The 25,281-nt window shown below is 40.6% G+C and overlaps 1 protein-coding gene across 1 annotated transcript; it reads left to right on the forward strand.

Moving 5' to 3' along the window:
- Positions 1 to 7: 7 nt before the first annotated feature.
- On the forward strand, positions 8 to 25,204 carry Flvcr1 (feline leukemia virus subgroup C cellular receptor 1; the record flags this gene model as incomplete). The annotated part of the gene is made up of 10 exons (XM_013014984.1): positions 8 to 634; positions 5,740 to 5,884; positions 12,736 to 12,876; positions 17,517 to 17,584; positions 17,992 to 18,092; positions 19,729 to 19,833; positions 20,295 to 20,400; positions 20,628 to 20,739; positions 24,382 to 24,449; positions 24,857 to 25,204. Coding segments are annotated over 10 exons (1,548 nt in total), but the record flags the coding sequence as incomplete, so codon positions are not given.
- Between the last annotated feature and the right edge of the window lie 77 nt (positions 25,205 to 25,281).

The following is a 25,281-nucleotide window of genomic DNA, read 5'->3' on the forward strand; positions in this document are numbered from 1 at the left end:
CGCCTGCCTGCTCCGGAACGGGGGTGCTCAGGACAGCTCGGTCGCGGAAGCCCTGAGCGGGCCCCCGGTGCGGCTGGCCCCGGAGGAGGAGACCCGGGCCCGGCTGCTGCCCGTGGGCGCCGAGGAGGAGGAGGAGGAGGAGGAGGAGGAGGCGGCGGCGGCGGCCCCGGGGGCTGAGGAAGCGCGGCCGCCGCGGACGGCGCTCTCTGCGCGGCGCTTCGCGGTGCTGCTCATCTTCAGCTTGTACTCGCTGGTGAACGCCTTCCAGTGGATCCAGTACAGCATCATCAGCAACGTGTTCATGGACTTCTACGGCGTCTCCGAGCTGCACATCAACTGGCTGTCCATGGTGTACATGCTGGCCTACGTGCCTCTCATCTTCCCGGTCACCTGGCTGCTGGACACCAGGGGTCTACGGCTCACCGCCCTGCTGGGCTCTGGTCTCAACTCTCTGGGTGCCTGGGTTAAGTGCTGCAGTGTCCAACCCCATCTCTACTGGGTCACCATGTTGGGCCAGGGCCTGTGCTCTGTAGCGCAGGTGTTTATCCTGGGCTTGCCCTCCCGCATCGCCTCTGTGTGGTTTGGGCCCACGGAGGTGTCCACAGCTTGTGCCACCGCCGTGCTGGGCAATCAGGTAAGGACTGGTGTGAGAGTAAGGGGAGTGTCTGATTGTTAAAGAGCAGGAAAAACTATAGGCCACGTGACCTAGATGCACACCGATGGGCCTCAGGAGGCCGCTGTCTGTAAAGAAGGACTAGAGATGATGGTAAGATAAGAGCCAGTCTTAAAAACACTTTTAAATTTCTTTGTAAGGACAGAACTTTCAAACTTGCAAAACCCTTTTAAAGTGGCCACCTTGGTGGTCTTCTTTTGAAAATTACCTATAAATTAATTGTCTTGGCCTACAGATGGGTGGCATCATTGAAAACTTCGCAATGTACTAACCAAACACACTTGCATGGTTATTAGTTTTGTCAACAATGTGACAAAGGAAGGTGTTGGAGTCAGGGAAATTTGTTTCTATGTTGCATGTCATTGTAAGCAATTTTTATTTAATTGTATCTATTAGTAGTCAGACACAAAATGGACATGTACCAAATGACTGCTAAATAAATTTTTTTGGGGGGGAGGTTCAGTCATGGGGCCTGAACTCTGGGCCTGGGTGCTGTCCCTCAGCTCTTCAGCTCAAGGCTAAAGCTCTACCACTTGAGCCACTGCGCCATTTCTGGCTTATTTTCTTTTTGCTTATGTGGTGCTGAGGAATCGAACCCAGGACCTCATGCATGCAAGGCAAGTGCTCTACCACTGAGCCACCTTCCTAGCCTTGCTTAATAAATATCCTGGTGAGAGAGACTTCACAACATTGCTGAATCCACTTACTAATTTTTTACAACAATAAAACAATGCAAGACAAATGACTGATTATAAAATACTCTGTGGCTTAATTTACCAAGCCTCCACTAAAAAATGACCTTGCTTTTTGAAAATACCACCATAAATTCAAATGCCAGTAGTATGTGTATGCTTTTTAAAATTGTAGACCAGTTCTCTAATTGTACTTTAAGTTCTGCATGAAGTCCTAAGACATTTTATGTAAATGTACTGAGTGTTCATTCAGTTTGAGAAAAATCTAGTTAAAACTTGTATACACTTGTTTCACTGTGGTTGTGGAGCAAAAGAATGTTTCTTTCCTTTAAAAATTTTTTATTTATGTTTTTATAGTGCAGGGAGTGGGGGTTGAACTCAGGGTCTTGTCTTCCTGCCTGGCTTGCTGCTTGCTTTCATTCTTGCTTGTTACTCCCCTTCACCAGATCAAGGTAGGCACTGTAGCACTTGAGCCACACCTCCACTTCCAGGAATGTTACTTTCGTCAAGTCTCACTTGTGTCATTGTGTCGTGATCACAGTAAGATTTATCTAGAAAACTTGAAAGGAGTATTTCATATTTGTAAAATTATATTCAGGATTAACATTTCACTGACAATAATGTTATCAACTCCATATCTATGTACTATCAATTTATGGATAGTAAAGGAAAATGATTACTTACAGGCAGACTTGCTTCTAACAGCAGACTTCTGAGCTGCCTTCTTATATTCTCCTTAGGTGTTCTCATCCCTTCCTTGCTTTCATTAACTCTGCAGTTTGCTCATTACTGCCAGGCATGCATTTTCAGCCTAGTTTATGGAGAGATCATTCATAACACTCAAATATTGAGCACTCATGGGCAGCCTGGCAACATGCCAAGTGCTATCTGTGCATTACGTCATTTAATTTAATGCCACAGGTAGGTACTAAGAGTCTCCTTATTTGGTAGATATGGAAATGGAGTCTTGAAGGAAATTAGTTTCTAAAGGTCATGCAGTTAGTGAGTGGTGACTCATACTGAAGTTTGTCTAGTTTCTGATTGATAGCTTTCAAATTCAAATCTGTACTGCAGGTTCCTCACTAGAAAGAATCTTAAAACATAGAGTACAACATGTCATCATTGCTTTGCTTTGAACTTGCCAGTGAGTTCATGAAGTACTTAAAATGTAAACTCCTAACTGAATTAATTACAAAACTTTCCTACCATATCTTCTTTGTTTCCTAATACACTAAGCTGGACTTGCTTACTGGCCCTGGCAAACATTCTTTCTGCTTAGAATTTGGTTCTTCCTCTTAGGACCACATGATTATATCATCAATGTTACTCAGCTTACTGTTTACATTTGTTTTGAATAGCTAGCGGCATTTCTTGCATCCATGAAGGGTTGCTCAATCACTCCCTTATTACATCATTAAAATTTATTTCTAGGGCTGGGAAGGTGGCTCAGTGGTAGAGCACTTGCCTTGCATGCCTGAGGCCCTGGGTTCAATTCCTCAGCACCACATAAGCAAAAAAGAAAAAAGCTGGAAAGTGGCGCTATGGCTCAAGTGGTAGAGCGCTAGCCTTGAGCTGAAGAGCTGAGGGACAGCACCCAGGCCCAGAGTTCAGGCCCCACGTCCGGACCCCCCAAAAAAAATTGTTTCTGTGTATTTCTGTATTCATCATGGTCTCAAGTTTACTGTTTATGCATTTATATGTTCATTGTTGCCTTTACTCATTTCCTTTCATACTGTTAGATAAGTTTTATGACAATAGGCACCAGTTCTCAATATGCATAGTTGTCTCACCAGTACTTATTTACAATGCCTGATGTGTTGTAAGCCTCATTAGACTCATCTAGATACTGCAAAATCCACCACTCAAAATTAACCGTACCGTCTAGCTATTTTTTCTTCGTCTCTGTTGTTAGAGGCTTAACTTGAGGCATTCCTAGCGCCCTAGCACCATCCTAGAGGCTTGCTAATTGATCTCTCCATCTGCAGCCCTGGCTCTCTCCCCTCTGACTACCACAGTCATCTGATTTGGCCTTTCTAACATGAAAATCTGTTCAGAGCATTACTTTGCCCCTTGCAGTGGCTTCCAGTGCCCTTAAGATAAAATTTAATGTGACTTGTGAGACCTTCCATACTGTCTCCTTGCCACTGTTTGACTTCTTCTAGATCCACCACCTGGCCTTACCTCTATGCGTGCATGCGCGCGTGCGCGTGCACACATGCGCGCGCACACACACTCTCTTTTTTTTTTCTGCTCACAGCTAGACTTCATACTGACAGTCTCTCACAAGGTCATGTTCTCCTCTGTGGTTTTTGTACATAATGCCCTGTGGTTTAGAACATTTCTTCTTTACTTGGTTAACTCTGAGTTCCTTCTCAGATCTCTGCCCCTCCAGAAAGCTTGCTTGAAACCCAACTTTATACAAGGTGCTACTACAAAATGCTCTCGTACCTAAAGTGACCACGTGTCCCTACTGACCTGGGCTAATCTGGATATACACCTGTTATTTAGCACAATTACTATTAGATTCCACTCAGAACGGTGCTCTGGCTTACATGATAAGGACATGATCTTTCCCATCTTAGAACGCTACATCTCCACTGTAGTACTAGGCTGCAGTGTTCTCTTGTAATTACCTACTTAGTTGTCTCTAGCTTTTTGAAAAGGAAAAGTAAATATTTGGCAAATATTATTTGCCTCTGATTCCTTGATACTTTGTCTGGGACTTTTCTCTTTACCTTCATGTCCCCCCCCCCCCGCATCCTATCTTACCATTGAACTTCCTTAATTTTTAACTTTCTCTTGTGATTATTCAGTCTTATATTCTGAGATGAAATTCATGTAACATAAATTTAACAGTTTTATACTGTTCAGTTCAGTGGTGTTTCATTCATTTATAATATTGTGCAATTGCCATCTCTATGGGTTCCAAAACATTTTTATCTACTCATGAAGAAGTCCCAATACCCACTAAGGGACCGTTAAGTGATGGCAACCCCATTACCTCCCCCCTCCCCCCAAATCTGGTCCTTATTAATCTGCTTTCTCTCTACATGGACTTACCTATGCTGAATGCTTTGTAGAAATGGAGTTATATATTGACCTTTTGTTCTGGCTTCTTTCACTGTCAGAGCTTGCCCATAGCTGGCACTACATCAGTGCTTCATTCTTTTTTGTAGCTGAGTGCTGTTTCACTGTATGAATGAGTATATCATTTTGTTTGTTCATTTACCCATTGATAAACATTTGAGCTCTTGACACATTTGAATATTATAACTAAGGATGCTACAGATATTCATATATGCGTTTTTGAATGTGTATTGTCAGTTTTTGGATAATTAGGAGCAGAATTGCTGGGTCATGTGGCAATTTATGGTACTTTTTTTCAGGGCCTGGGCACTGTCCCAGAGCTTCCCCCTGCTCAAAGGTAGTGCTCTACCATTTTGAGCCACAGTGCTACTTCTAGTCTTCTGGTGGTTACTTGGAAATAAGAGTTTCATGGACTTTCCTGTCTGAGCTGACTTTGAACCATGATCCTAGATCTCAGTAGCTAGGATTATAGGTGGGAGCTGCCCATGCCTGGCTTTTTTTTTTTTTTTTAATTTGTTTGTTTCAATTTTTTAAGCCTGGCTCTGAAAAATGGAGTCTGTGGAACCCAGGCTGGCCTCAAACTCAATCCTCCAGTCTTATCTTGACAAGTACTGGAATTATGGGTGTGCACCCACACACCTGGCTCTATGTTAAACTTTTCTAGGAATTGCCAAACTTAGTCCACTTTTGTTCACAGTAGTATTACAGCTTTACCACTAGCAGAGTACAGCACTTTTTCCGCATATAAACACGTGTTATATTCTCATGTTATTATTAGAGCCATCCTAGAGGTGGAGTCTCATTATGGTTTTCATTTGCATTTTTCTAATAAGTTAGAATATTAAACATCTCATTTTTGGTTACTATTTGTGTATCTTCTCTGGAGAAATGCCTATTGAAATTATTTGCCCATTTTAAAACTGGGAAATCTTGGGCTGGGAAGGTGGCTCAGTTCTAGAGTGCTTGCCTCACATGCATGAGGCCCTGGGTTCGATTTCTCAGCACCACATAAGCAGAAAAAGCCAGAAGTGGCATTGTGGCTCTAGTGGTAGAGCGCTAGCCTTGAGCTGAAGAGCTGAGGGACAATGCCCAGGCCTAGAGTTCAGGCCCCACGATCGGCAAAAACAAACAAAAAAAACAAAACCAAAAAACTGGGGTATCTTAATATTGAGACGTTTTTGTTGTTGAGTTGTAAGACTTATTTATTCTAGATGCCAGACCTTTATCAGGATCTGATTTTCCTTCCCCTAATGATAATAGCTGTTAACAGGACTTTCTATCTTACAGCTTGGAACTGCAGTTGGCTTTTTGTTACCTCCTATTCTAGTGCCCAACACACAGAACAACACAGATCTCCTTGCTAGTAACATCAGCACCATGTTTTATGGGACATCAGCGGTTGCCACACTTTTATTTATTTTAACAGCAATTGGTAAGTGCATTATTTCCCCCTGGAAGTTAGATAAGTGCATGACAAAAGATATGAGAATGACTAAGCCTAAACATTTGTTTCATGATAAGATCTCAGTTGCTTGTTGCTAGTTTCATTCTTGCCATGCACATCTTGCTCAGATAATAAACGCTATAACCCAGGGGATATGTTATAGTCCACTACAAGTATTTAAATACTGGAAGGGGCTTGAAGACTAATCCATCTCATTTATTTCCTTACTAACTCTGCTTCCTGGTAAGTCTTGGTTTCAAACATATTCCCTATCTCTCTCCTCCGATTTGTCTCCACAATCTACATTGTACATGTACCAAACAAGGAATAAGTCCTTATCATGCTCTGAAACAACACAAATAGAATCTCATCTTTTTTTTTAATGGTACATCCTCCTAAGGATCCCCAATTTAAAATTAACTTGCTCTGAAAAATGTTGACCAGTGAATTATTCTGGGCAGCAGCAAGCTGTTCAGCAGAATTTCAAACTGCTGCAACTATCTGCTTGTTAGGCCACTCCGGCAAGGCACGACTGCCACCATTCGCCACTGAGTCCTTTCATCCTGGGCCTGTCTCTTGAAGCAGTCAGTCAAAATCAGCTGCAAGCAGCCACCAGCAGTGTGGAAGAAGCTTTGGGAAGGTCTGCTTTTTAAAGTTTATTTTTGAATGGGAATCAGTTTTGATTTCAGAGGAAAGATAGGTAAGGCATCTCTCAGTAATATACCACTAACAAAACTCAGGCACTCAGTGTGTCACAAAGTGCATTTAAAGAGGAAAGGCTATAAAATTGAAAGGCCATTATGATCTTGTAATCAATGAACATTTATAAATAAGTGCATTCTAGTGGGAGGCTTTAGATTTATATATCAACTTTTATAATGGCTAACATAGTAATGACAAAATCATATTTTATGATCTCCAGATGTGAAGTCCTCAGTTTTCAGAGAAATGTGTGCTGAAGATTCTAGAGTGTTTCAATACCTGGGTAGATGAACTGCAGGATCCAGGTCTAGGAAGCTCAGCCCACATACTTAGTTTCCCTTTAGACGATGAACAAAATGTTCTGTTGGTAGCATATGAAGTATTCCACCGTGTCCAGTCTGTGGGTTGGTTTTTATGTTTTAAATTAGTTAGGAGTGTACGTCTTTACAGGTTGCAGGCATTTGAAAAAGGACCGTTTTCTTGTACTGTTTTAGCAATTTAACAAAGCCATAAAGAAATCTGTATGGTAGTGGTGGTGGTGATATTGGGGATCTTCTTAAATCTACTTTTCTGGTAGCCATATTTGCTAGACAAAACAGGAAGTATTGTTTATATATGTTTTGCATAAATAGATCTACCACTGACAATAGGGATGTTTCTTAAGTATAAAATAGTCTTTAATTACTTATAGGTCATCACATAAATTCCAGATTTTTTAATATTGCCTCCAAAGAGACAACCAATTATTACATATGTTATCTATTTGTATGAAATTACATGCAATATGTGTGTGCATGCAAGTTTAAACTGCTAAAATAGGCAATCTTTATTTGTTGAAGGAAGGGAACAAAATAATAGGTGTGGCCATTAGCATATATTCCTGTGTTGTTGAAGTTCAAAGACTGAGGTATGTATATACTTAATTAGTTATGTATTCATGACTTACTGGTGGAAAGTTAAAATAGAAATAAGGGAAAAGAATAGAAATAGTGGAATAAGAGAAAAACTTAATTTCAAATCTGCAATAGTGACCTATAATTTTTATCATATGATACCAAGCACAGTATACAGTTGTGCTATGAAAATCTTCATTGAAAATTGTGACACTTAAATGGAAAAATCTTTTTGTTTCCCTCATACCCAGATATTTGCTGTGGTGGAAAATTTTTATTATTTATAAAATTCTCTTTTTTTTTTGGCCTGTTGTGGGGCCTAAACTCAGGCCTGGGAGCTGTCCCTCAGCTCTTCAGCTCAAGACTAGCACTCTACTATTTGAGCCACAGTGCCACTTCTGCTTATGTGGTACTGAGGAATCGAACCAAGGGCCTCATGCATGCAAGGCAAGCACTCTACCACTGTCCCACATTCCCAGCCCTATTTATAAAATGCTTATAGCTTCTTAAATACTAAGAGATTATCCTGCTTCACTCGAAATTCTACCCATAATAACTGGGAAACCCAACCAAATTTTTGTAAGATAATTTAATTAGGCTAAAGTTTTAAGTGGTATAATGTTCTGAATTGATATTCAGTAGGCTACTGTGTTGAAGGTTCATGTCATGTAACTCTATTCCTCTCTCTATTCATGAAGGTTGTATGTGTATACAGCCCATCGGACACTCCTGGGAATGAGTTTTCCCGCAGCGTTTCCTAGAATGCCTCATTCTCCTTTGTGGAAATCTAGGGTGGCCTCTCACATCAAGGTTGTTATATGTGCTGACATGGCTAAAGACACATGATCTACTGGATCTCATTTAATCTTCAGGGCCCTTTGAGTAAGGCCCTGTTATTTTCCTATTTTGTAAGGAAACTGGGCCACAGACCTGAAACACATTTAATTTTCCAAGGTTACTGTTAGTAAGTACCCATGGTCAGATTTAAGCCTAAGCAATAGAACTCCATTTATAAAATGTTATATATTTAAATAGATCATTTCGTATTTACTTGCCCTTCTTTTTTTTTTTTAACCTTAGTTCTTCTTGTTTAAAGGATAATGATTTTGAGCAGTAGAAAGTATATAATTTTTTTTGGGGGGGGGAGATGGTCCTGGAGCTTGAACTCAGAGCCTGGGCACTGACCTTAAGTCTCTGTGTACACAAGGCTAGCACTCTACCACTTGAGCCACAGCACCACTTCTGGCTTTTTCTGTTTATCTGGTACTGAGGAATCGAACCCAGGGATTCATACATGTTAGGCAAACACTCTTCCACTAAGCTACATTCCCAGCCCTGAAGTATATAATTTTAACTAAAGTGTATCAGTTACAAAATTGTTTCTTTTTTTTTTCCTCTTTTTTCTTGGTCATGGGGCCTGAACTCTGGGCCTGGGCACTGTCCCTCAGCTCTTCAGCTCAAGACTAGTGCTCTACCACTTGAGCCACAGCACCATTCCGGCTTTTCCTGCTTATGTGGTGCTGAGGAATCGAACCCAGGGCCTCATGCATGCAAGGCAAGCACTCTACCACTGAATGACCTTCCCAAGCCCCCAAAATTCTTTCTTGATGGGCACCCATGGGTAATGCTCGTAATCCTAGCTATTCAAAAGGCTGAGATCTGAGGATCACAGTTTGAAGCCAGCCTAGACAGAGAATGTTTGAGACTCTTAGCCCTAATTAAGCACCCAAACAGCTGGAAATAGAGCTATGGTTCAAGTGGTAGAACACTAGCCTTGAACAAAAAAGCTCAGAATCAGTGCCCAGGTCCTGAATTTAAGCCCCAGTTTTGTCACACACACACACACACACACACACACATGCACGCACACACACACACTCACACACACACACACACATCCTTTCTTGAGTTAGTGAGTAGATAACAGAAACCAAAAGCAGTGTTGTTAAAAACATTTAATACAAATGTACTAAATGCAGGACATCATAACACGTATACACAGGAGAGTTTTACATATTACACATACTATGTATATTATGTATAACATAAATATTTTACTTGGTGTATAAGAATTTTAAGTCCTTGAGGCACAGTCACTGATTTCTTAAAAATAATTATTTCCCAAAAAAGACAATACATTTTGTGTAGTACTTGACCATTACAAAATTCTACCTCTTACATCTTAAAATGGATGTCATAGCTTTATTTTTGTGCTGATCCTATTTTTGTGCATACGGCCTATGCACTGTCTCTGAGCTTTCTTTGCTCAAGGCTAGAACTTTACCACTTGAGACACAGCTCCAGTTCCTGGCTTTTTGGTAGTTTATTGGAAATAGGAATCTCAGGAGTTTCCTGCCCAGACTGGCTTCAAACCAGGATTCTCAGCACAAGAAAAACAGTTCTAATGTGGTGGCTAAGAATCTTTTGGTTACATTGTAGATATGCCTAATGCCAAAGTGGACAAAAGCAGTTTCAATAGTCAAAGTTTTGGTTCGGATGGGGAGTAGGAGACCATTGTTTTTCAGTTTCAAAGGAGAAAGGAAAAGCCGCCTTTCATCTTGTAAAAATAGCAACCATGAGTAAACAAGGTCATAGAACAGTGACTTTTTCCTTTTATTCTTCATGTAGACTCAAGTCTGACTTCACTGCAGTATGTAGCTAGTGGATACAGACTTGATTTGGCCAAATTTGACCATCTGAAACTTGATGCTAGTACTTGTATTAAGACAGTAAAGCTACTGGAGTTTAAAGACTAGTACAGATTATTTTGCTTTTTGTATGAAATTAAAAAATAAATTTAAGATACACTAAGTTCCCTTGACCACCTTGAAATCATAGATTTTACAGTCAAGCTTTGTTTTACTACTGTGAGAATTCTGTATTACCCACATTGGTAAAAAGAGATCCATCCTGTCTAACTAGGAGCATGCCAGGAGAATTTCAGGAAAAGACACCAGTCATCCTAACAGTGCAAGAAGCAAGGTAAAAGAAAGAAGAATTATAGCAATGTAAACCATTTATATTTTTTAGATCTCCAGTTTAAGGTTACTAGATATGAAATACTTAGGAGTTTTATCTCTGTAAAAATAGTTATAGTTATATTGTAATAAATGTTATAGTTATATTGTAATAAAAATGTTATAGTTATATTGTAATAAATATTTTGGCTAACAACTGCATTTTTGGCAGCAAGTAGGGGAGTTTGTGGAAATTATATGGATTATTCCTTTATTCTCAAACCTAGCTGCTATGTTGTTGATGGTATTGGGGGGAGCTGTGTATTTGATACAGGTTCTCATGGAGGTTCTGATTATTGAACCTTGAGTAGAATTCAAAATCTGTATTATTTTTAAACTCCCAAATGATTCCAGCTGACAGCCAGATTTAGCTGTCCAACAACAACAAAAGAATATTAACTTCTTTTCTTGGAAGAAATAGTCTTGAAAGGAAGGAGAGGAAAGGGAGGAAGGGGAAAGCAGGAATTAGAAATTGCCATAAAAGAAAAGGAGGAACAGAAGAAAGGAGAGAAAATAAGGGAAGAGAGAAGCAGGAATTATTCTCAATTATTTTAGTATTAGCTTTCTAAAACTATTTACATCCTTTTTCTCTTTTTTTAATTTACCCTATTTAATCAAATATGACTACTTTGTGTTCATAAGGTCGGAAATCGACATGTCTTTAATAATTAGTGACATCTAAAATTATGATAATATGGACCTGGCTATGGGAAAACTTTCTATTGACACCTATCAAGATCACTGAGTACAAGCCTCTTGGACTTGGTGATACAGTACCTTCCTTTTTATTGTAGTTAAAAGTTTTGAGTGAATTCGTTTAAAGTTTTGAACTCCACAAAGACTAGACTTTGACTAGGTATGATGGCACATGCCTATAATCCCAGCTCCTCCCGAGATGAAAGGATAAAGAATATGAGTTTGAAGCCAGTGATATTCAAACTCAAAAGCAAAATACAAATGAGCTGGGTGGGGTATGGCTTAAATGGAGGCTCTGGTTCAACTTCCCGATAGCACAAGAAAACCAAACATCTTAATTTCTGACATACAAAATTTTAGTGTTTCAACTCTTCTATCAGACATAGCTAGCCATGTTATTCAGCATTCTGTCACTACAACGAAATACTTGTGATACATTAACTTATAAAGAGAAAAGGGTTTTGATTCACAGTTTTGGAGGTTAGTCCATGACTGGGTGAATCTCTTGCTTTTAGCCCCTGGTGGGCATGCTGGCTGGCAGTAGAGGGGTGGATATGGCAGAGCAAACTCCTGACTTTGTGAATCAAGTAGCAAAAGAGAGAGAGAGAGAGGGAGGGCTTTGTCTCCCACCATCCCTTCATAACCTAAGAACCTCCAAGCTCTGAATCTCACCTCTGAAAGGTTCCACTCTGGGGAACCTTTAACGCATAGGCCTGTGCATACTTAGTTACACTTCCAACCCATGGAACACATGGACACTTACTCAAACCAGAGCACCAACCTCATAGAAATCTTGCCTGAGCTAACTGTTGTTTAGCAAAACGGGAGATTCTCTAGTCTGGCTGAGATTGCTGTGACATCTCTTAGCCGGAAGCAGTTCTGCAGCTTAGGAAATGCTGTACCACACAGCACACTTTCAAGTTTAGCTCTGCCTCCTAGATTTTCCACATACAGCTCAAATGAGTCAGAAAGAAAGACCAAGAAAAGTAACTAGCTCAAGATAGTCCTGTGAACATTCAATAGTATACTAGCTTGCTTATCTCTGATGCTTAGGTCAGATTTCAAATTGAACTGAATTTAAAAACAGGATCCTATGGTAGTAAGTTTTAATCCCTCCCTGAACCAGTATGTAGATTGAACCAAGGGCCTTGCACATGCTAGGCAAACACTCTATAACTTCAGCCACATCTCCAGCTTTGTAAAGTTTAATCTTAATTGCTAAACATGCAATAAGTAATCAGTAGGGAAGGTGGCAGCACATTACTAATGGGTTTGAAGCCTACTAATTTGAACCTGCCAAACCTCTTGAGTTTTAGTGAGTTTCAGAGGCTGACATGATAATACCAAAGTGTTTTTCACTTAGAAAGCAATGGAAATGAAAAACCACAACATAAGCAACTTTCATTCTCTCTTTAAGCTTAAATTGAATTCTGTCTGCTTGCTAAGAAAGAGCCATTTTAATTAGTTATTATATGTGACAATATGTTTTACCTACATTAATCATATATAATCTTTCTCATCTGTGTTCCAGTATTCAAAGAAAAACCTCCATATCCACCAAGTCAGGCTCAAGCCGCCCTTCAGGACAGTCCTCCTGCAGAGTACTCCTACCTGAAGTCAATAAGAAACCTGTTCAAGAACATTCCTTTTGTCCTTCTGTTGATCACTTATGGTAAGTGGTTTGCTTGTGTTTTCTTTGATGTTTATATAAACCTTTGAGCAATGTGGATTCTTTACCCTAGTGGTTTGAACCTTAGGGAGTTTTTTGTTTATTTGTTTTTTTCCTTTTTGGAAGGCCAACAACTATTTATTTCACAAAGTGAAAAAAGCAGGGAGAAATAGAAGAAATAGAAAGGGAAAGAGGAGCCAGGTGCGGGTGGCTCACGCCTGTAATCCTAGCTACTCTGGAGGCTGAGATCTGAGGAGTGCAGTTCACAGTCAACCCAGGCAGGAGAGTCATCACATAAAACGTCAGAAGTGGTGCTGTGGTTCAAGTGGTAGAGTGCTAGCCTTGAGCAAAAGGAGCCCAGGGACAGTGTCCAGGCCCAGAGTTCAAGCCCCATGATGGGCTAAATAAATAAATTAATTAAAAAAAGGGAAAGAGGAGCCTCAGAAATTTACATTTTGAACTAAAAGCAAAAAAGCCAAGATGAATGTTTTTACACATTTTATTGATTATTATCATCATTACCATCATTATTATTTTTGTGTTACTGAAGTTATGTATTTGTAAAAAAAAAAAAAAAGAAAAAAATACATCTCAAATAGAGAAGTACTGTCTTCTTTAGTGAGTTTCCAATGAGTGGACTGGCCACTTTCTCAATATAGTGATGAGCATGCAGGAAATTCTGTCAACAGTTTCTTTCTTTCACCTTGTGCAAACTGGCATTTATTAACTATAGCATTAAAAACTAGACATTTAGTTTGCTACTTGGGAGTTAGAGATTGGAGGATTGTGATTAGAGGCCATGTGTAATATATGAGATTAAGCAAACATCAGAAAAGTAGCAGTACAAGAGAAATTCCAAGCTGGGTGCCGTGCCTCACACCGTGTAATCAGGAGGCTGAGATCTGAGGATCACGGTTGAAAGCCAGCCCTGGCAGGAATGTCCCTGAGACTACTCTTATCTCCAATAAAACCACTAGAAAGCCAGAAGTGGCGCTGTGGCTCAAGCGGTAAAGTGCTCGCCTAAAGTGCTCGCCTTTAGCCGAAGAGCGCAGGGACAGTGCCCAAGCCCAGAGTTCAAACCCCACAACCAACCAAAAAAACATTTTTTAATAAAAAATTAAATTAAAAAAAAGAGAAATTCCATGGCAGGTGCTTTCTGAAGGACTTCAGGATGCATCCATAAAAGAGATAAACCAAGGCACAGGTTGCAAATGGCAAGGAAAGCACCCCCAGAGAGTGGGGGCTAGGTGGATGGGGGTAGAGCAAAGGGAAGGGGGAAGTAACATTTTCAAGGGTCAGAGGCGGTGCTTTCTTATATACTGTAATTTCTTTTGTTGTTGGTGGTGGTGGTCGTGGGACTTGAATCTGGGCCTAGGCGCTGTCCCTGCACTCTTCAGCTCAAAGCAAGCACTCTACCGCTTGAGCCATAGTACTACTTCCGGTTTCTAGTGGTTTATTGGAGATAAGACTCTTACAGATTTTCTTCCTTGGGCTGGCTTTGAACCTCGATCCTCAGATCTCAACCTCTTGAGTAACTAGATTACAGGCATGCACTGCTGGCATGTTTTTGATAACACATCACTTAGCAATCACTTGATTGTCTATAAATGATTACATTTATTGTTTAGAATTTACAATGGGCTTTTATACTTATTATTTATTTCATTCTCAGAAAACTTTTGAGATAAAAAAATGATCTCTTTTTAAAAAAATTTAAAAAAAAAATTTTTTTTGTCAGGTGTGGGGCTTAAACTCAGGTCCTGGGAGCTTTTTCACTCAAGTCTATACTCTTACTTTGAGCTACAGTACCACTTCCTGTTTTCTGATGGTTATTTGGAGATAAGAATCTCACAGACTTTCCTGCACAGGTTGGCGTGTGTGTGTGTGTGTGTGTGTGTGTGTGTGTGTGTGTGTGTGTGTGTGTGTGTGTCCTGGGGCTTGAACTCAGGGCCTGGGCACTGTCCCTAAGCTTCTTTTGTTGAAGGCTAGCACTCTATCACTTGAGCCACAGTGCCACTTCCGGCACTGAAGAATCAAACCCAGGGCTTCATGCATGCTAGCCAAGCACTCTAGCACTAAGCCACACTCCCAGCCCTCTACAGGCTGGCTTTGAACTGCGATCCTCAGATCTCAGTCTCCTGTGACGCTAAGGTTACAGGCATGAGCTACCAGTGCCCAGCTCTAGATTATCTCTATTTTATAAATGAAGAGATTTATATATATTAAGAGTTTTTAAAGTTTTGGATTCTTTTTATTTATACATGAAGGTAACATAAAATTCAAAAGGCTACAAAGAATATACAGTCCAAAGTTAGTCTTAGCTGGGTGCTGTTGTCTCATACCTATAATCCTAGCTATTCAAGAGGCTGAGATCTGAGGACTAAAGTTCAAAGTAGCCTGGGCAGGAAAGCCAGGAGACTCTTATCTCCAGTTAAGCCAAAACTGGAACTGTGGCTCAAATGCTAGAGTGTTAACCTTGATCAAAGAAGCTCCGGGACAGTACCCAAGTCCTGAGTCCAAGCCCCAGGACTGGCACCAAAAAAAGGTCTTAGTTCCACCTGTCACTAGTTCTCTTTGGAGCTAATTATAACTTCTGCAGCTTATTTTTATCAAGTTGTTTTGCCTTGATGAAGCATCAAAAATCTGACAGTAGGCTCAACTGCTAAGATCTAAAGATTGCAGTTCTAAGCCAGCCGAAACAGATAAATCTGAGGGACTCTTATCTCCACTTAGCCTGCAGAAAACAGGAACTATAGGTATGGCTCAACTAGAGTGCTAGCCATAATCAGAAAAGGCCAGGCAAGAATGTAAGACCCTGAGTTCGAGCTCCAAACCAGTACTTTAAAAAAAAGCTGAGATCAGGTGCTGGTGGCTCACGCCTGTCATCCTAGCTACTCAGCAGGCAGAGATCCGAGGATCACAGTTCAGAGCCAGCCAGGCAGGAAAGACCATGAGATTCTGTCTCCAGTAAACCACCAGAAAACTCTCAAGTGGTAGAATTAGCCTTGAGCTGAAGAGCGGAGGGACAGCGCCCAGGCCCAGAGTTCAAGCCCTATGACTGACCAAAAACAAAAAATAAAATAAAAAATCTGCTATGGTGGACACAGACTTTTTTATCATATGACTGACTCTGTTTCAAACATCCATGCCCTCCAAAAAAAGATATATTTTTAAATAATAACAACCAAAATTACAAGAATTTTGTAATAATCTGGAACAATTCTATCAAAAGATAATGGTAGAAAAAGTTATAAAATATTAAAAGGCATAAAAGGAGACCCAATTTATTTTTCTTTTGTTGGTGTGGGGCTTGAACTCAAGGCCTGGGCGCTGTCCCTGAACTCTTTTCTTCAAGGCTCGGTGAGCCATAGCTGCACTTCCAGTTTTTGAGTGGTTAATTGGAGATTAACTGCTCATGGGAACTTTTCTGCCAGGCTGGCTTTGAACCTTAATCCTAAAATTTTAGCCTCCTGAGTAGCTAGGATTACAGTCATGAGCCACTGGCATCTAGTCAATTTAAATGGAGGGATTGAAATGATGCCAGTTAATGCTACAGGACCACTACATTGACCACTACATTGCAGTGGGAGATTAGATTGTTGAAAAAGGCAGACACAGAGGCTGGCTAGGAAGTTAAACCATTTGTTCTCTTGAAGGAATATAAGAAAACAGGAAACCCCACAGAGAGTCCAACTCTGTTCTCCATCCCAGGTAGAAAGTCTCTTGACCTCATGTCCTTTACCGGTGAGATGCAGAGTTAGTTTGAGTGAGGGTGATATCACTGAACCATTGGAGGAGCATTCTTTCCCCTCCTCCCCGCCATGTATTTTATATACAAGATCAGAATAGTCTTGCACATAAGATAGTCTGGGATCAAGAATAGCACTCCTAGGCCAGGTGTTCAGACTGTATTGATAGTATCCAAAACTCAAGAACCAAATGGAAAGTATATTTTTTTCTGAGTTTGAACTATTTTGGGGGTGGGGGCAATGATTCTTCACTGTCTCAAGTATTAATCATGAGAGCATTATTAATCTTTTCCAATGGCAGTGCTCCATGATCTAATTACCTTGCTTTACATCCCACCTTGAGATTCTAGTGAATGAACCTTTAGGGGGATACACTCAAACCATTCCCAAACAGTATATAATTATGGTGTTAAATTCATTAGTGCACATTCTTTTTTTTTTATGGTCAGTCCTGGAGCTTGAACTCAGAACCTGGGCACTGTCCCTGAGCTTCTTTTGCTCAAGACTAGTACTCTACCACTTGAGCCACAGCACTACTTCTAGCTTTTTCTGTGTATGTGGCACTGAGGAATCGAACCCAGGGCTTCATTCATGTTAGGCAAGCACTCTACCACTAAACACATTCCCAGCCCTAGTCCACATTCTTTTTTTTTTTTTCGTTGAGAACAGGTATTCTGTAGCCAAGGCTGTCTACAAACTCAAGATCCTTCTGTGACCTGCCACGTATTATTGGAACTACAGGCATACATTGCTCTACCCATTCTAAAAAAGAAAGGAAATAGTTTTTGTTGTTGTTAACTAACTGTCAACTTACATTTTCACAAATGTCATGTAGTATTCCATATTACTTTATGAACTGGCAAATGATATATTTGTAATTTCTTATTATTATAGGTATCATGACTGGAGCATTTTATTCAGTTTCAACATTGTTAAATCAAATTATGTTGACCTGCTGTAAGGTAAGCTTCTGCTTTTATCATTGCATGGTTGGCCAAGATTGTTTCTTGTTCTTTAGTAATGTAATTCCTGTTGGTATGATTGTAAGCCTGTCACTTAGCTAGAGGGCGGGCATGTTTCACTGTGCCAGCTATGAAGAAAGGGTCTTGAGAACTTTTCTTTTCCAGCTGTCCTTGAGCCATGATTCTTCAATTCTCAGTTTCCCACATAGCTAGGATTATAGGCATGAGCCTCTGGGGCCTGGCTTTTTAATGTATCTTTATTTCTGCCCCTCAACTCTATCCCATGTACTAAGTCTTTCTATTGTATGCTTAATTTTATCTGATTATTTCCATTTAGAGATGTGGGAATATGAAAAATCTACTTGAATTAGAAATAGTGATTAATTTCCTCTGCAAATTGTCTTCAGGAAGAAGTGTATGCTGGAAGGATTGGGTTAACACTGGTAATAGCTGGCATGGTGGGCTCTATTCTGTGTGGCTTATGGCTGGATTACACTAAAACATACAAGTAAGTGAGAATATTTATTTGTTATATATCGTGTCTGACCAAATGTATTTCCATTAAAAATTTCACTTTATATTTTAAAGGATTTTAAAAGTGTTAATTACTTTATGACTTAGATTCTTTGTTTATGGCAGGCTTAGAGTTTGAACTCAGAGTCTCATCTTACACCATATGTCTTACCCTAACTTACATTCTTAAAGCCTGTAGGTTCTCTTCACTTAGCAAATATTTCAGTAGTCTTATCTATTTTAGTTTGTGGTAGTCATGTTTATTTCCAGCTTAACTTCAATATCTTTTGAGGCTTCTTTGTATACATCTACACACACACACACACACACACACACACACACACGCGCGCGCATGCGCGCGCGCGTGTTTGTGCATGACTCTGGGTGATTGATTGTAGTTAGTAGTCAGTCCCTAAGGAAGAAAAGGAGGGAAAAAAGGAAGGGAAGACGGAGGGAAGAAAGGAAGAAGGAAAGAAAGAAGGAAGGAGAGAAAGGGAAAGGGAAAGGGAAGAGAAGAAAGAAAGAAGAGAGGGAAGAAGAAAGAATGGAAAGAAAGAAAGCTGGGAGAAAGAAAATAAAATGAAAAAAAGAAGGAAGAAAGGAAGAAGATACTTTTTTAGAACAGAATATTTATCTAAAAGAGAAGCATGTGACTTGACAAACTTGTCCTTTTTTTGTGTTGTGGACTTAAAAACAAAACCTTGTTCTTTCCTCATCAAAACATTCTTGTTGAGCAGAAGGCTTTTTTTTTTAAGTAAAACAATTTTGTCTAGAATGTCCCCAAAACACAGCACTACAGATCTAAAACAAACTGCATAATGCAGTATGAGCAAATGATACCCACTGGGAGAACAGGTAGGGATTGAAAGGGGGTGTCTTATGCTGGAGGTCTTCAAAATAATATGCACATTTCTTCCTTTCTTGCTTGCTTGTTTGCTTTCCTTTATTTTTTTTTTTTTAGTCAGTCATGGGGCTTGAACTCAGGGCCTTGGCACTGTCCCTGAGCTCTTTTGCTCAAAGCTAACACTCTATCACTTTGAGCCAAGCTCAAGTGGTTAATTAGAGGTAAGAGTTTCATGAACTTTCCTGCCTGGGCTGGCTTTGACCCACAATCCTTAGATCTCAGCCTCTTGAGTAGCTAGAATTATAGGTATGAGCCACTGGTGCCTGGCTAATTTAATTTGTTTTTAACATTGACTTGTTTATGCCACACTGCTGCTTAAACTCAGAGCCTTGCATTTGCTAGGCAGGTCCTCTAACCACTTGAGACATATCTGTAGCCTTTTTTCCTTTAGTTATTTTTCAGGAAGGGGCCTGTAGTTTTTGCTTGGGACCAACCTCAGATGGTGACTTAGCACATAGCTGGGCTGACAAATGCACACCGTCACACTCAGCTTGTTGATTGAAGTAGAGTCTTGCTAACATTTTTCCCAAACTGGCCTCAAACCAGGATCTTTGTCTTCTGAGAAGCTGGATTTGAAGTCTATTCTTTAGTGGATCCATTTCTACAACCAAAAAAAGTGAATTTTGAACAAGAATTATGAAATAGAGCAGTGGCTAACCACATTGTTATTGTTATATGTCTAAGAGAATCAGAATAAATGTTAACTATTTTATTGTTTTTATTTTAGACAGACTACTTTGATAGTTTACATTTTATCTTTTATTGGAATGGTTATATTTACTTTCACACTGAACCTTGGATACATTGTGTTTATTACTGGAGGAATACTTGGGTAAGTATTTTAGAGGAAACGATACCCTATCATGATATTTTTCAAGTATTGTTTTGTTGTTGTTTTTTTAATTAATGTTCATAGCTTCATCCAAAAGTTGTTAAGATTTTAAACTCTAAAAGATCCATTCTATACATTTAAATGTATAATTTCTTAGAACTCTAATGTAATTATTTGGGTATACTCTTAGTGGAAAATAGGTAAGCCTTATTTGGTCTAAGTAACTGTTTATAAAGACAGTTAACTTAGAAAGCTAGAGCTAAACTTAGAAATTATTTTGCCTCCTGGTTCTTGTGATGTTGGGCTTGTTGGTCAGTAGCAATTGTTACGTAGTTTTACTTGGCAACTTCAAAATATTTCCTTATTTACTCATTGGAACAAGCCTGAGATCTGGAATAATTGTGTCCCAGTGTAATATTGTCTTTCTGATAAGTCTCTCTGTAATTCTGGATGTGTTCTAGTTTCTTCATGACTGGCTATCTGCCCTTGGGTTTTGAATTTGCTGTTGAAATCACTTACCCTGAATCAGAGGGCACCTCATCTGGGCTCCTTAATGCTGCCGCACAGGTAAACCTCTGATTTCCCTAAAGCCAAGAGGACCAGTCCATCAACATGTCCAATGAGTAATGAGTTTGACTGTAATTTTGGTTTATAACAATCCTACTTTTCAATGATTGTTTCTGGAAGCCAAATCACATGAAGAAAATTAGTTAAGAAAAGTTCTTGGGATAAGGAGAGAATTTGTACTTGTTTTAAAGAAGCAAATTTAATAAAAACCATTTCTCTTATTGTAGGTTTTTGGAATTTTGTTCACATTGGCTCAAGGAAAACTCACAACAGACTATGGTCCTATGGCAGGGAACATTTTCCTCTGTGTCTGGCTGTTCTTAGGAATCATTCTAACAGGTCAGGACATGTGTCTGGCAAAAATATTTATGTCATATTGTCTTCATATTTAACTTTTCTGTGTATTGCTTCTTACTGGCTAGATAGTACTCAAGTGCTAAGGGTTAAAAGAGAAGTCAAAAGCAGGGCAATGTTTGCTTCTCAGGATATAAATCTGTCAGTTCATTTTGGAGGTTTCAAAATCAGTATAATTACTCTAACATACACACACACACACAACAACAACAACAACCTTGTAATGATCATTGAAAACCTAAAGTTGGGTGATCCTTGTCTTAAACTCTGATTCTGCTGTTCACCACCTATGTGAGCAGCAGGTAATATACAAGAACACAGCTAACACAGGTGATTGCTGTGGCCCCCAGCAGCTCCCTGTTTCCAGGTGACTGGACAGGAAACCCTTGTAGACCTCACAGACCTTGCACAGAGTTTGGAGACTTGGGGGGCTCCCATGCCTGTAAAATCACAGAGTAGGAGCCCGTGCTGTACCCCCTCCAGCCCCACATCTAAACTGCTACAGCTTGGCACCATCTTGGAAATAGACCTACTGCTAGTGTCCCACCCTGGGATATGCCACCATCATTATTCCCCACTTTCATGAGATCTGATACCCAAACTTACCCCCAGCCAGTACTTCTCCCAGAAAAGTCAGACTAGCTCAGGCACCCACATGTTCCTAAGTTGGGCCCACAAGTGAAGGAGATGGTAACTCCAACAACTGGAAAGCCTGCCGTACAGACACCAGTCTGCAGCACCTGCGGCTACCACACCCAGCTTGTCGGCCAGGCAAGACTCCTAATTTTAGTAAAACAATGCCATGCCACAACACAGTGGAAAGCCACTAACACAACCATAGACTTGGCTGACAGGATTATAGCTGAAGAGATTGCACAGATACTCTATTGCTGAGCCCACTCAGAATCAAAGCTAACACACTGACCCACTGATACCCATAACAGGAAAAATGAAAAATAGGGAGAGAGGGAAGGCAGGGAAGGGAATCAGAGGGAAGGGAGAAGAAGGAAGGGAAGGAAAGAAGAGACAGAAGAAAGAACAAAAGAAGAAAGGCAAGAGGAGTGAAGGGAGGGAGAAAGAGAAAGGGAGGGAATAATGGTGGAATGATGATGGGAAGAGGAGCAGAGAGAGGAAGGGAGGAAGTTAGGAAGGGAAGGAAGGAAGGAAAAAAGGAAGGAAGGAAGGAAAGGCAGCAAAGCCGGCAGGAAAGCTGGCTTCCTAAATCTGGGAGTGAAAGGACAGTGATTACTACTATGAAAATACAAGACTCACTGGTAAAGACACAAATGAAGAAGATAATAAAATCAGACCAAGTACTATAGAAAACCATCAAGATTATCAGTAAATGAGAAAGAGGAGCCAGTTATATATAAAGCAGCCAGAAAACAATGAGCCACTAAAAAAGGTTTAAAATAGTATAATTGGTAGGCTAAAAAAGAAGAGAAAAATCATAAAATATTTAATTAAAACCACAAAAGGTAGAAAAAGAATGGAAGACAAAAATTGGAATGAACAAGGGCAACAGGTGGAGAACAGCAGAAATGGTAGACATTGATTCAACTTCGTCAGTAATCCTCCACGCACCAGTTAGAAGACGGGCAGAGTGGGTCAAAACACTACGTTAGCTATCAGAAATACATCTTTGCAGAGGAAGAATAAATGGGTACAGAAAGATCTAAGGAAGCACTAAATTAAATTAGGACTTTCATTTCTACTTTGCTTTATGACTAATTCAGTTACCTCCTCCTCCTCCTCCTCCTCCTCCTCCTCCTTCTCTTCCTCCTCCTCCTCCTCTTTGTCTTCATCTTCCTCTTCCTCTTCTTTTGTGGTATGGTGGTTTGAACTCAGGGCTTCTTGCCTGCTGGGCAGACACTCTCCTGCTGAGTCCTACTTCCAATACTTCTGTATCACCTATTTTTAGATAGGGTTTTGCTTTTTGTCTGGGGGGGCATCCATGGACCTTGATCTTCATATTTAATATTTGCCTCCATAGTGGGATGAAAACATGTGTCACTGTGTCCCACTCCTTCCATTGAGATGTTTTCTTACACAGATTTTTTTTAACCCAGGCTAGCTTGAATTGTGATCCTGTTTAATTGAACCTTCTGAGTAGCTGGGATGAGAGGGGTATGTCACCACACCTAGCAATAGGTTAAGAAGCGTATCTTGCAGACTTTTTAGCCAGGCAGGCCTTGAACTGAGTTCCTCCCAACCTCAGTCTCCTACAGTTTGGATGACAGGTATGTACCACTCTGACTAGCTCTGGGTTGAGAAGGGGTATCAAGATTTTTTTTCCCAGGTTGGCCCCAAACCACTGTCCTCTGAATCTTATTCTCCCAGGTAGCAGGTGTAAGCAACTGTGCTCTCTATATCTTCTTGTATACTTTTTTTTTCTTTTGGTTCCGGTCGTGGGGCCTGAACTCTGGGCCTGGGCGCTGTCCCTCAGCTCTTCAGCTCAAGGCTAGCACTCTACCACGTGCGCCACAGAGCCACTTCCGGCTTTTTTCTTTTTGCTTATATGGTGCTGAGGAATCGAACCCAGGGCCTCATGCATGCAAGGCAAGCGCTCTACCACTGAGCCACCTTCCCAGCCCCTGTTGTATACTTTTTTGGTCAATCTATAGCTTTACCACTTTCGCACTAATAACATAAAAATCTCCACCTCCAGCCCTGGCCTGTGTTGTGTGTTCAGCCATATCCTCTGACGTGATGTTCCACGGCGTCTTATAACTCGGCCTGTCCAGAAATGAATTTATCATCTTTCTGTCATACCTATTGCCCAAGCGAGAAAACTCCAAAGCTTCCCAGTTTTCCTTCTCCCCTGCCAGGCATACGCATTCCATATTTTACCAAAGCCCAGACCTTCGTGCTTCCATTCTAAAATAACCTCCAAAACCTGCTCCTGAGAGCACCTTGCTACTGCCATCGTTCACACATCCAAGCACCCCCCTTTCTCAGCAGGACTCCCTGTTGTCTGAACTTGCTGCTGACTTTCCTCTTCTTCCTTGCTGTCCGCTTGCTCTCCTTGGTGAGGAGGCCTGATGGCATTGCTCCTCTGCTCTGCTGCAGAGGCCTGTGTGACAGACATCGTCTCCTGCAGCCTCCCTCTCCTTCTTGGTTCCCAAACAATTGCTGTACACTTTCTGCCCTGCCTTTCCTGAACTTTTTTTTGCCAGGGCTAGCCTGGAACTGCAATCCTCCAATCTCAGCCTCCCCCTCAGTAGGTATGACAGGGCTGTGCCTCTTGGGTCCAGATGTTGGTCAGTGCTCAGGCTGTCCTCAAACCACAATCCTTCCCAACTCAGTCTCCCAGATAGTGTCACTTTGGTGGCCCTCCCCGGTTCCCTTTGGCTCACAGGCTGTTTTCCTCCCGTGTTCTCTTGTACCTTGTTCATACCTGTAGTGCTGTGGTGGTCATCTGATGCTGTAATTTGTCTCTGTAATGTTAGTTCCTCACATCTTGTATTTGTTAACTAATGAATGACTTAGCAATTAAGTGAAAGGCCTAGAGAGGAATTTATTCGGGTTACAAGGGTGTTGTTGGATGTCACAACATTGGAGTGTGTTAATTTGATTATGTGTTCACAAGCAGCCCATGGTGACTCCATTGATTCTCCTCTGTTTCAGCATTGATCAGGTCTGATCTGAGAAGACACAATATAAATATAGGACTTACAAATGGTGAAATCAAAGCTGTAAGTACTATTTTTTTAAACAGTTATACTGTAGAGAAAGATATGTAGGGCAAATGTGAAATCATTTTTATTTAGCTATTATTTTCTAAGTCAGTTGTCGATTTATTAAAATAACATTTGCAGCCAGGTGCCAGTGGCTCACACAGAGCTACTCAGGAGGTGGACAGCTGAGGATCACTGTTCGAAACCAGCCTGGGCAGGGAAGTTCATGAGAGTCCTTTGGCCAGTTAACCATCAAAGAGCCAGAAATGGAGCTGTAGCTCAAGTGGTAGACACTAACCTGAGGTAAAAGGCTCAGGGACAGTGCCTAGACTCTGAGTTCATGCCCCAAGATTGGCACAAAAATAAATAAATGAATGAATAAGAGCATGTGCTATACATGTTTTGTATTCTGATTCCTTGCACAGGTGCCAGTTGATAGTCCTACGGATCAGAAACCCAAAGCAGTTGTATTAACCAAGCAGTCAGAATCATCCATTTGAAGTGAGAGGAAAAATTGCTGTCCCTCAGTAATTGGGATACCACCTGGCCGTCTTTGGAGGGAGCTACGAATCGTATGGCTAACTTTACAGGTGGTATGGATGGACATGTACTTGGAAAGTATTTTATGAACACTATAGGAAGCATTATTGTTACTTTAAGAAATATTTTGCTTAGAGTGCTATTTCTTAGATCATGTTAACACTACCATTTATCTGGTAGTGCTCCATTTTTTTTAATTGTGAAAATACCATACAGAGGGGTTACAATTACATGGGCAATTTCTTAACAAGCATTGTTGCCTTCTCCTTTGTTTCCCCTTCCCATCTCCTCCCTCCACCCCCACCCCAGT

Source organism: Dipodomys ordii, unplaced genomic scaffold (assembly GCF_000151885.1).
Source record: "Dipodomys ordii isolate 6190 unplaced genomic scaffold, Dord_2.0 Scaffold26, whole genome shotgun sequence".
In the NCBI taxonomy this organism is placed as follows: Eukaryota; Metazoa; Chordata; class Mammalia; order Rodentia; family Heteromyidae; genus Dipodomys; species Dipodomys ordii.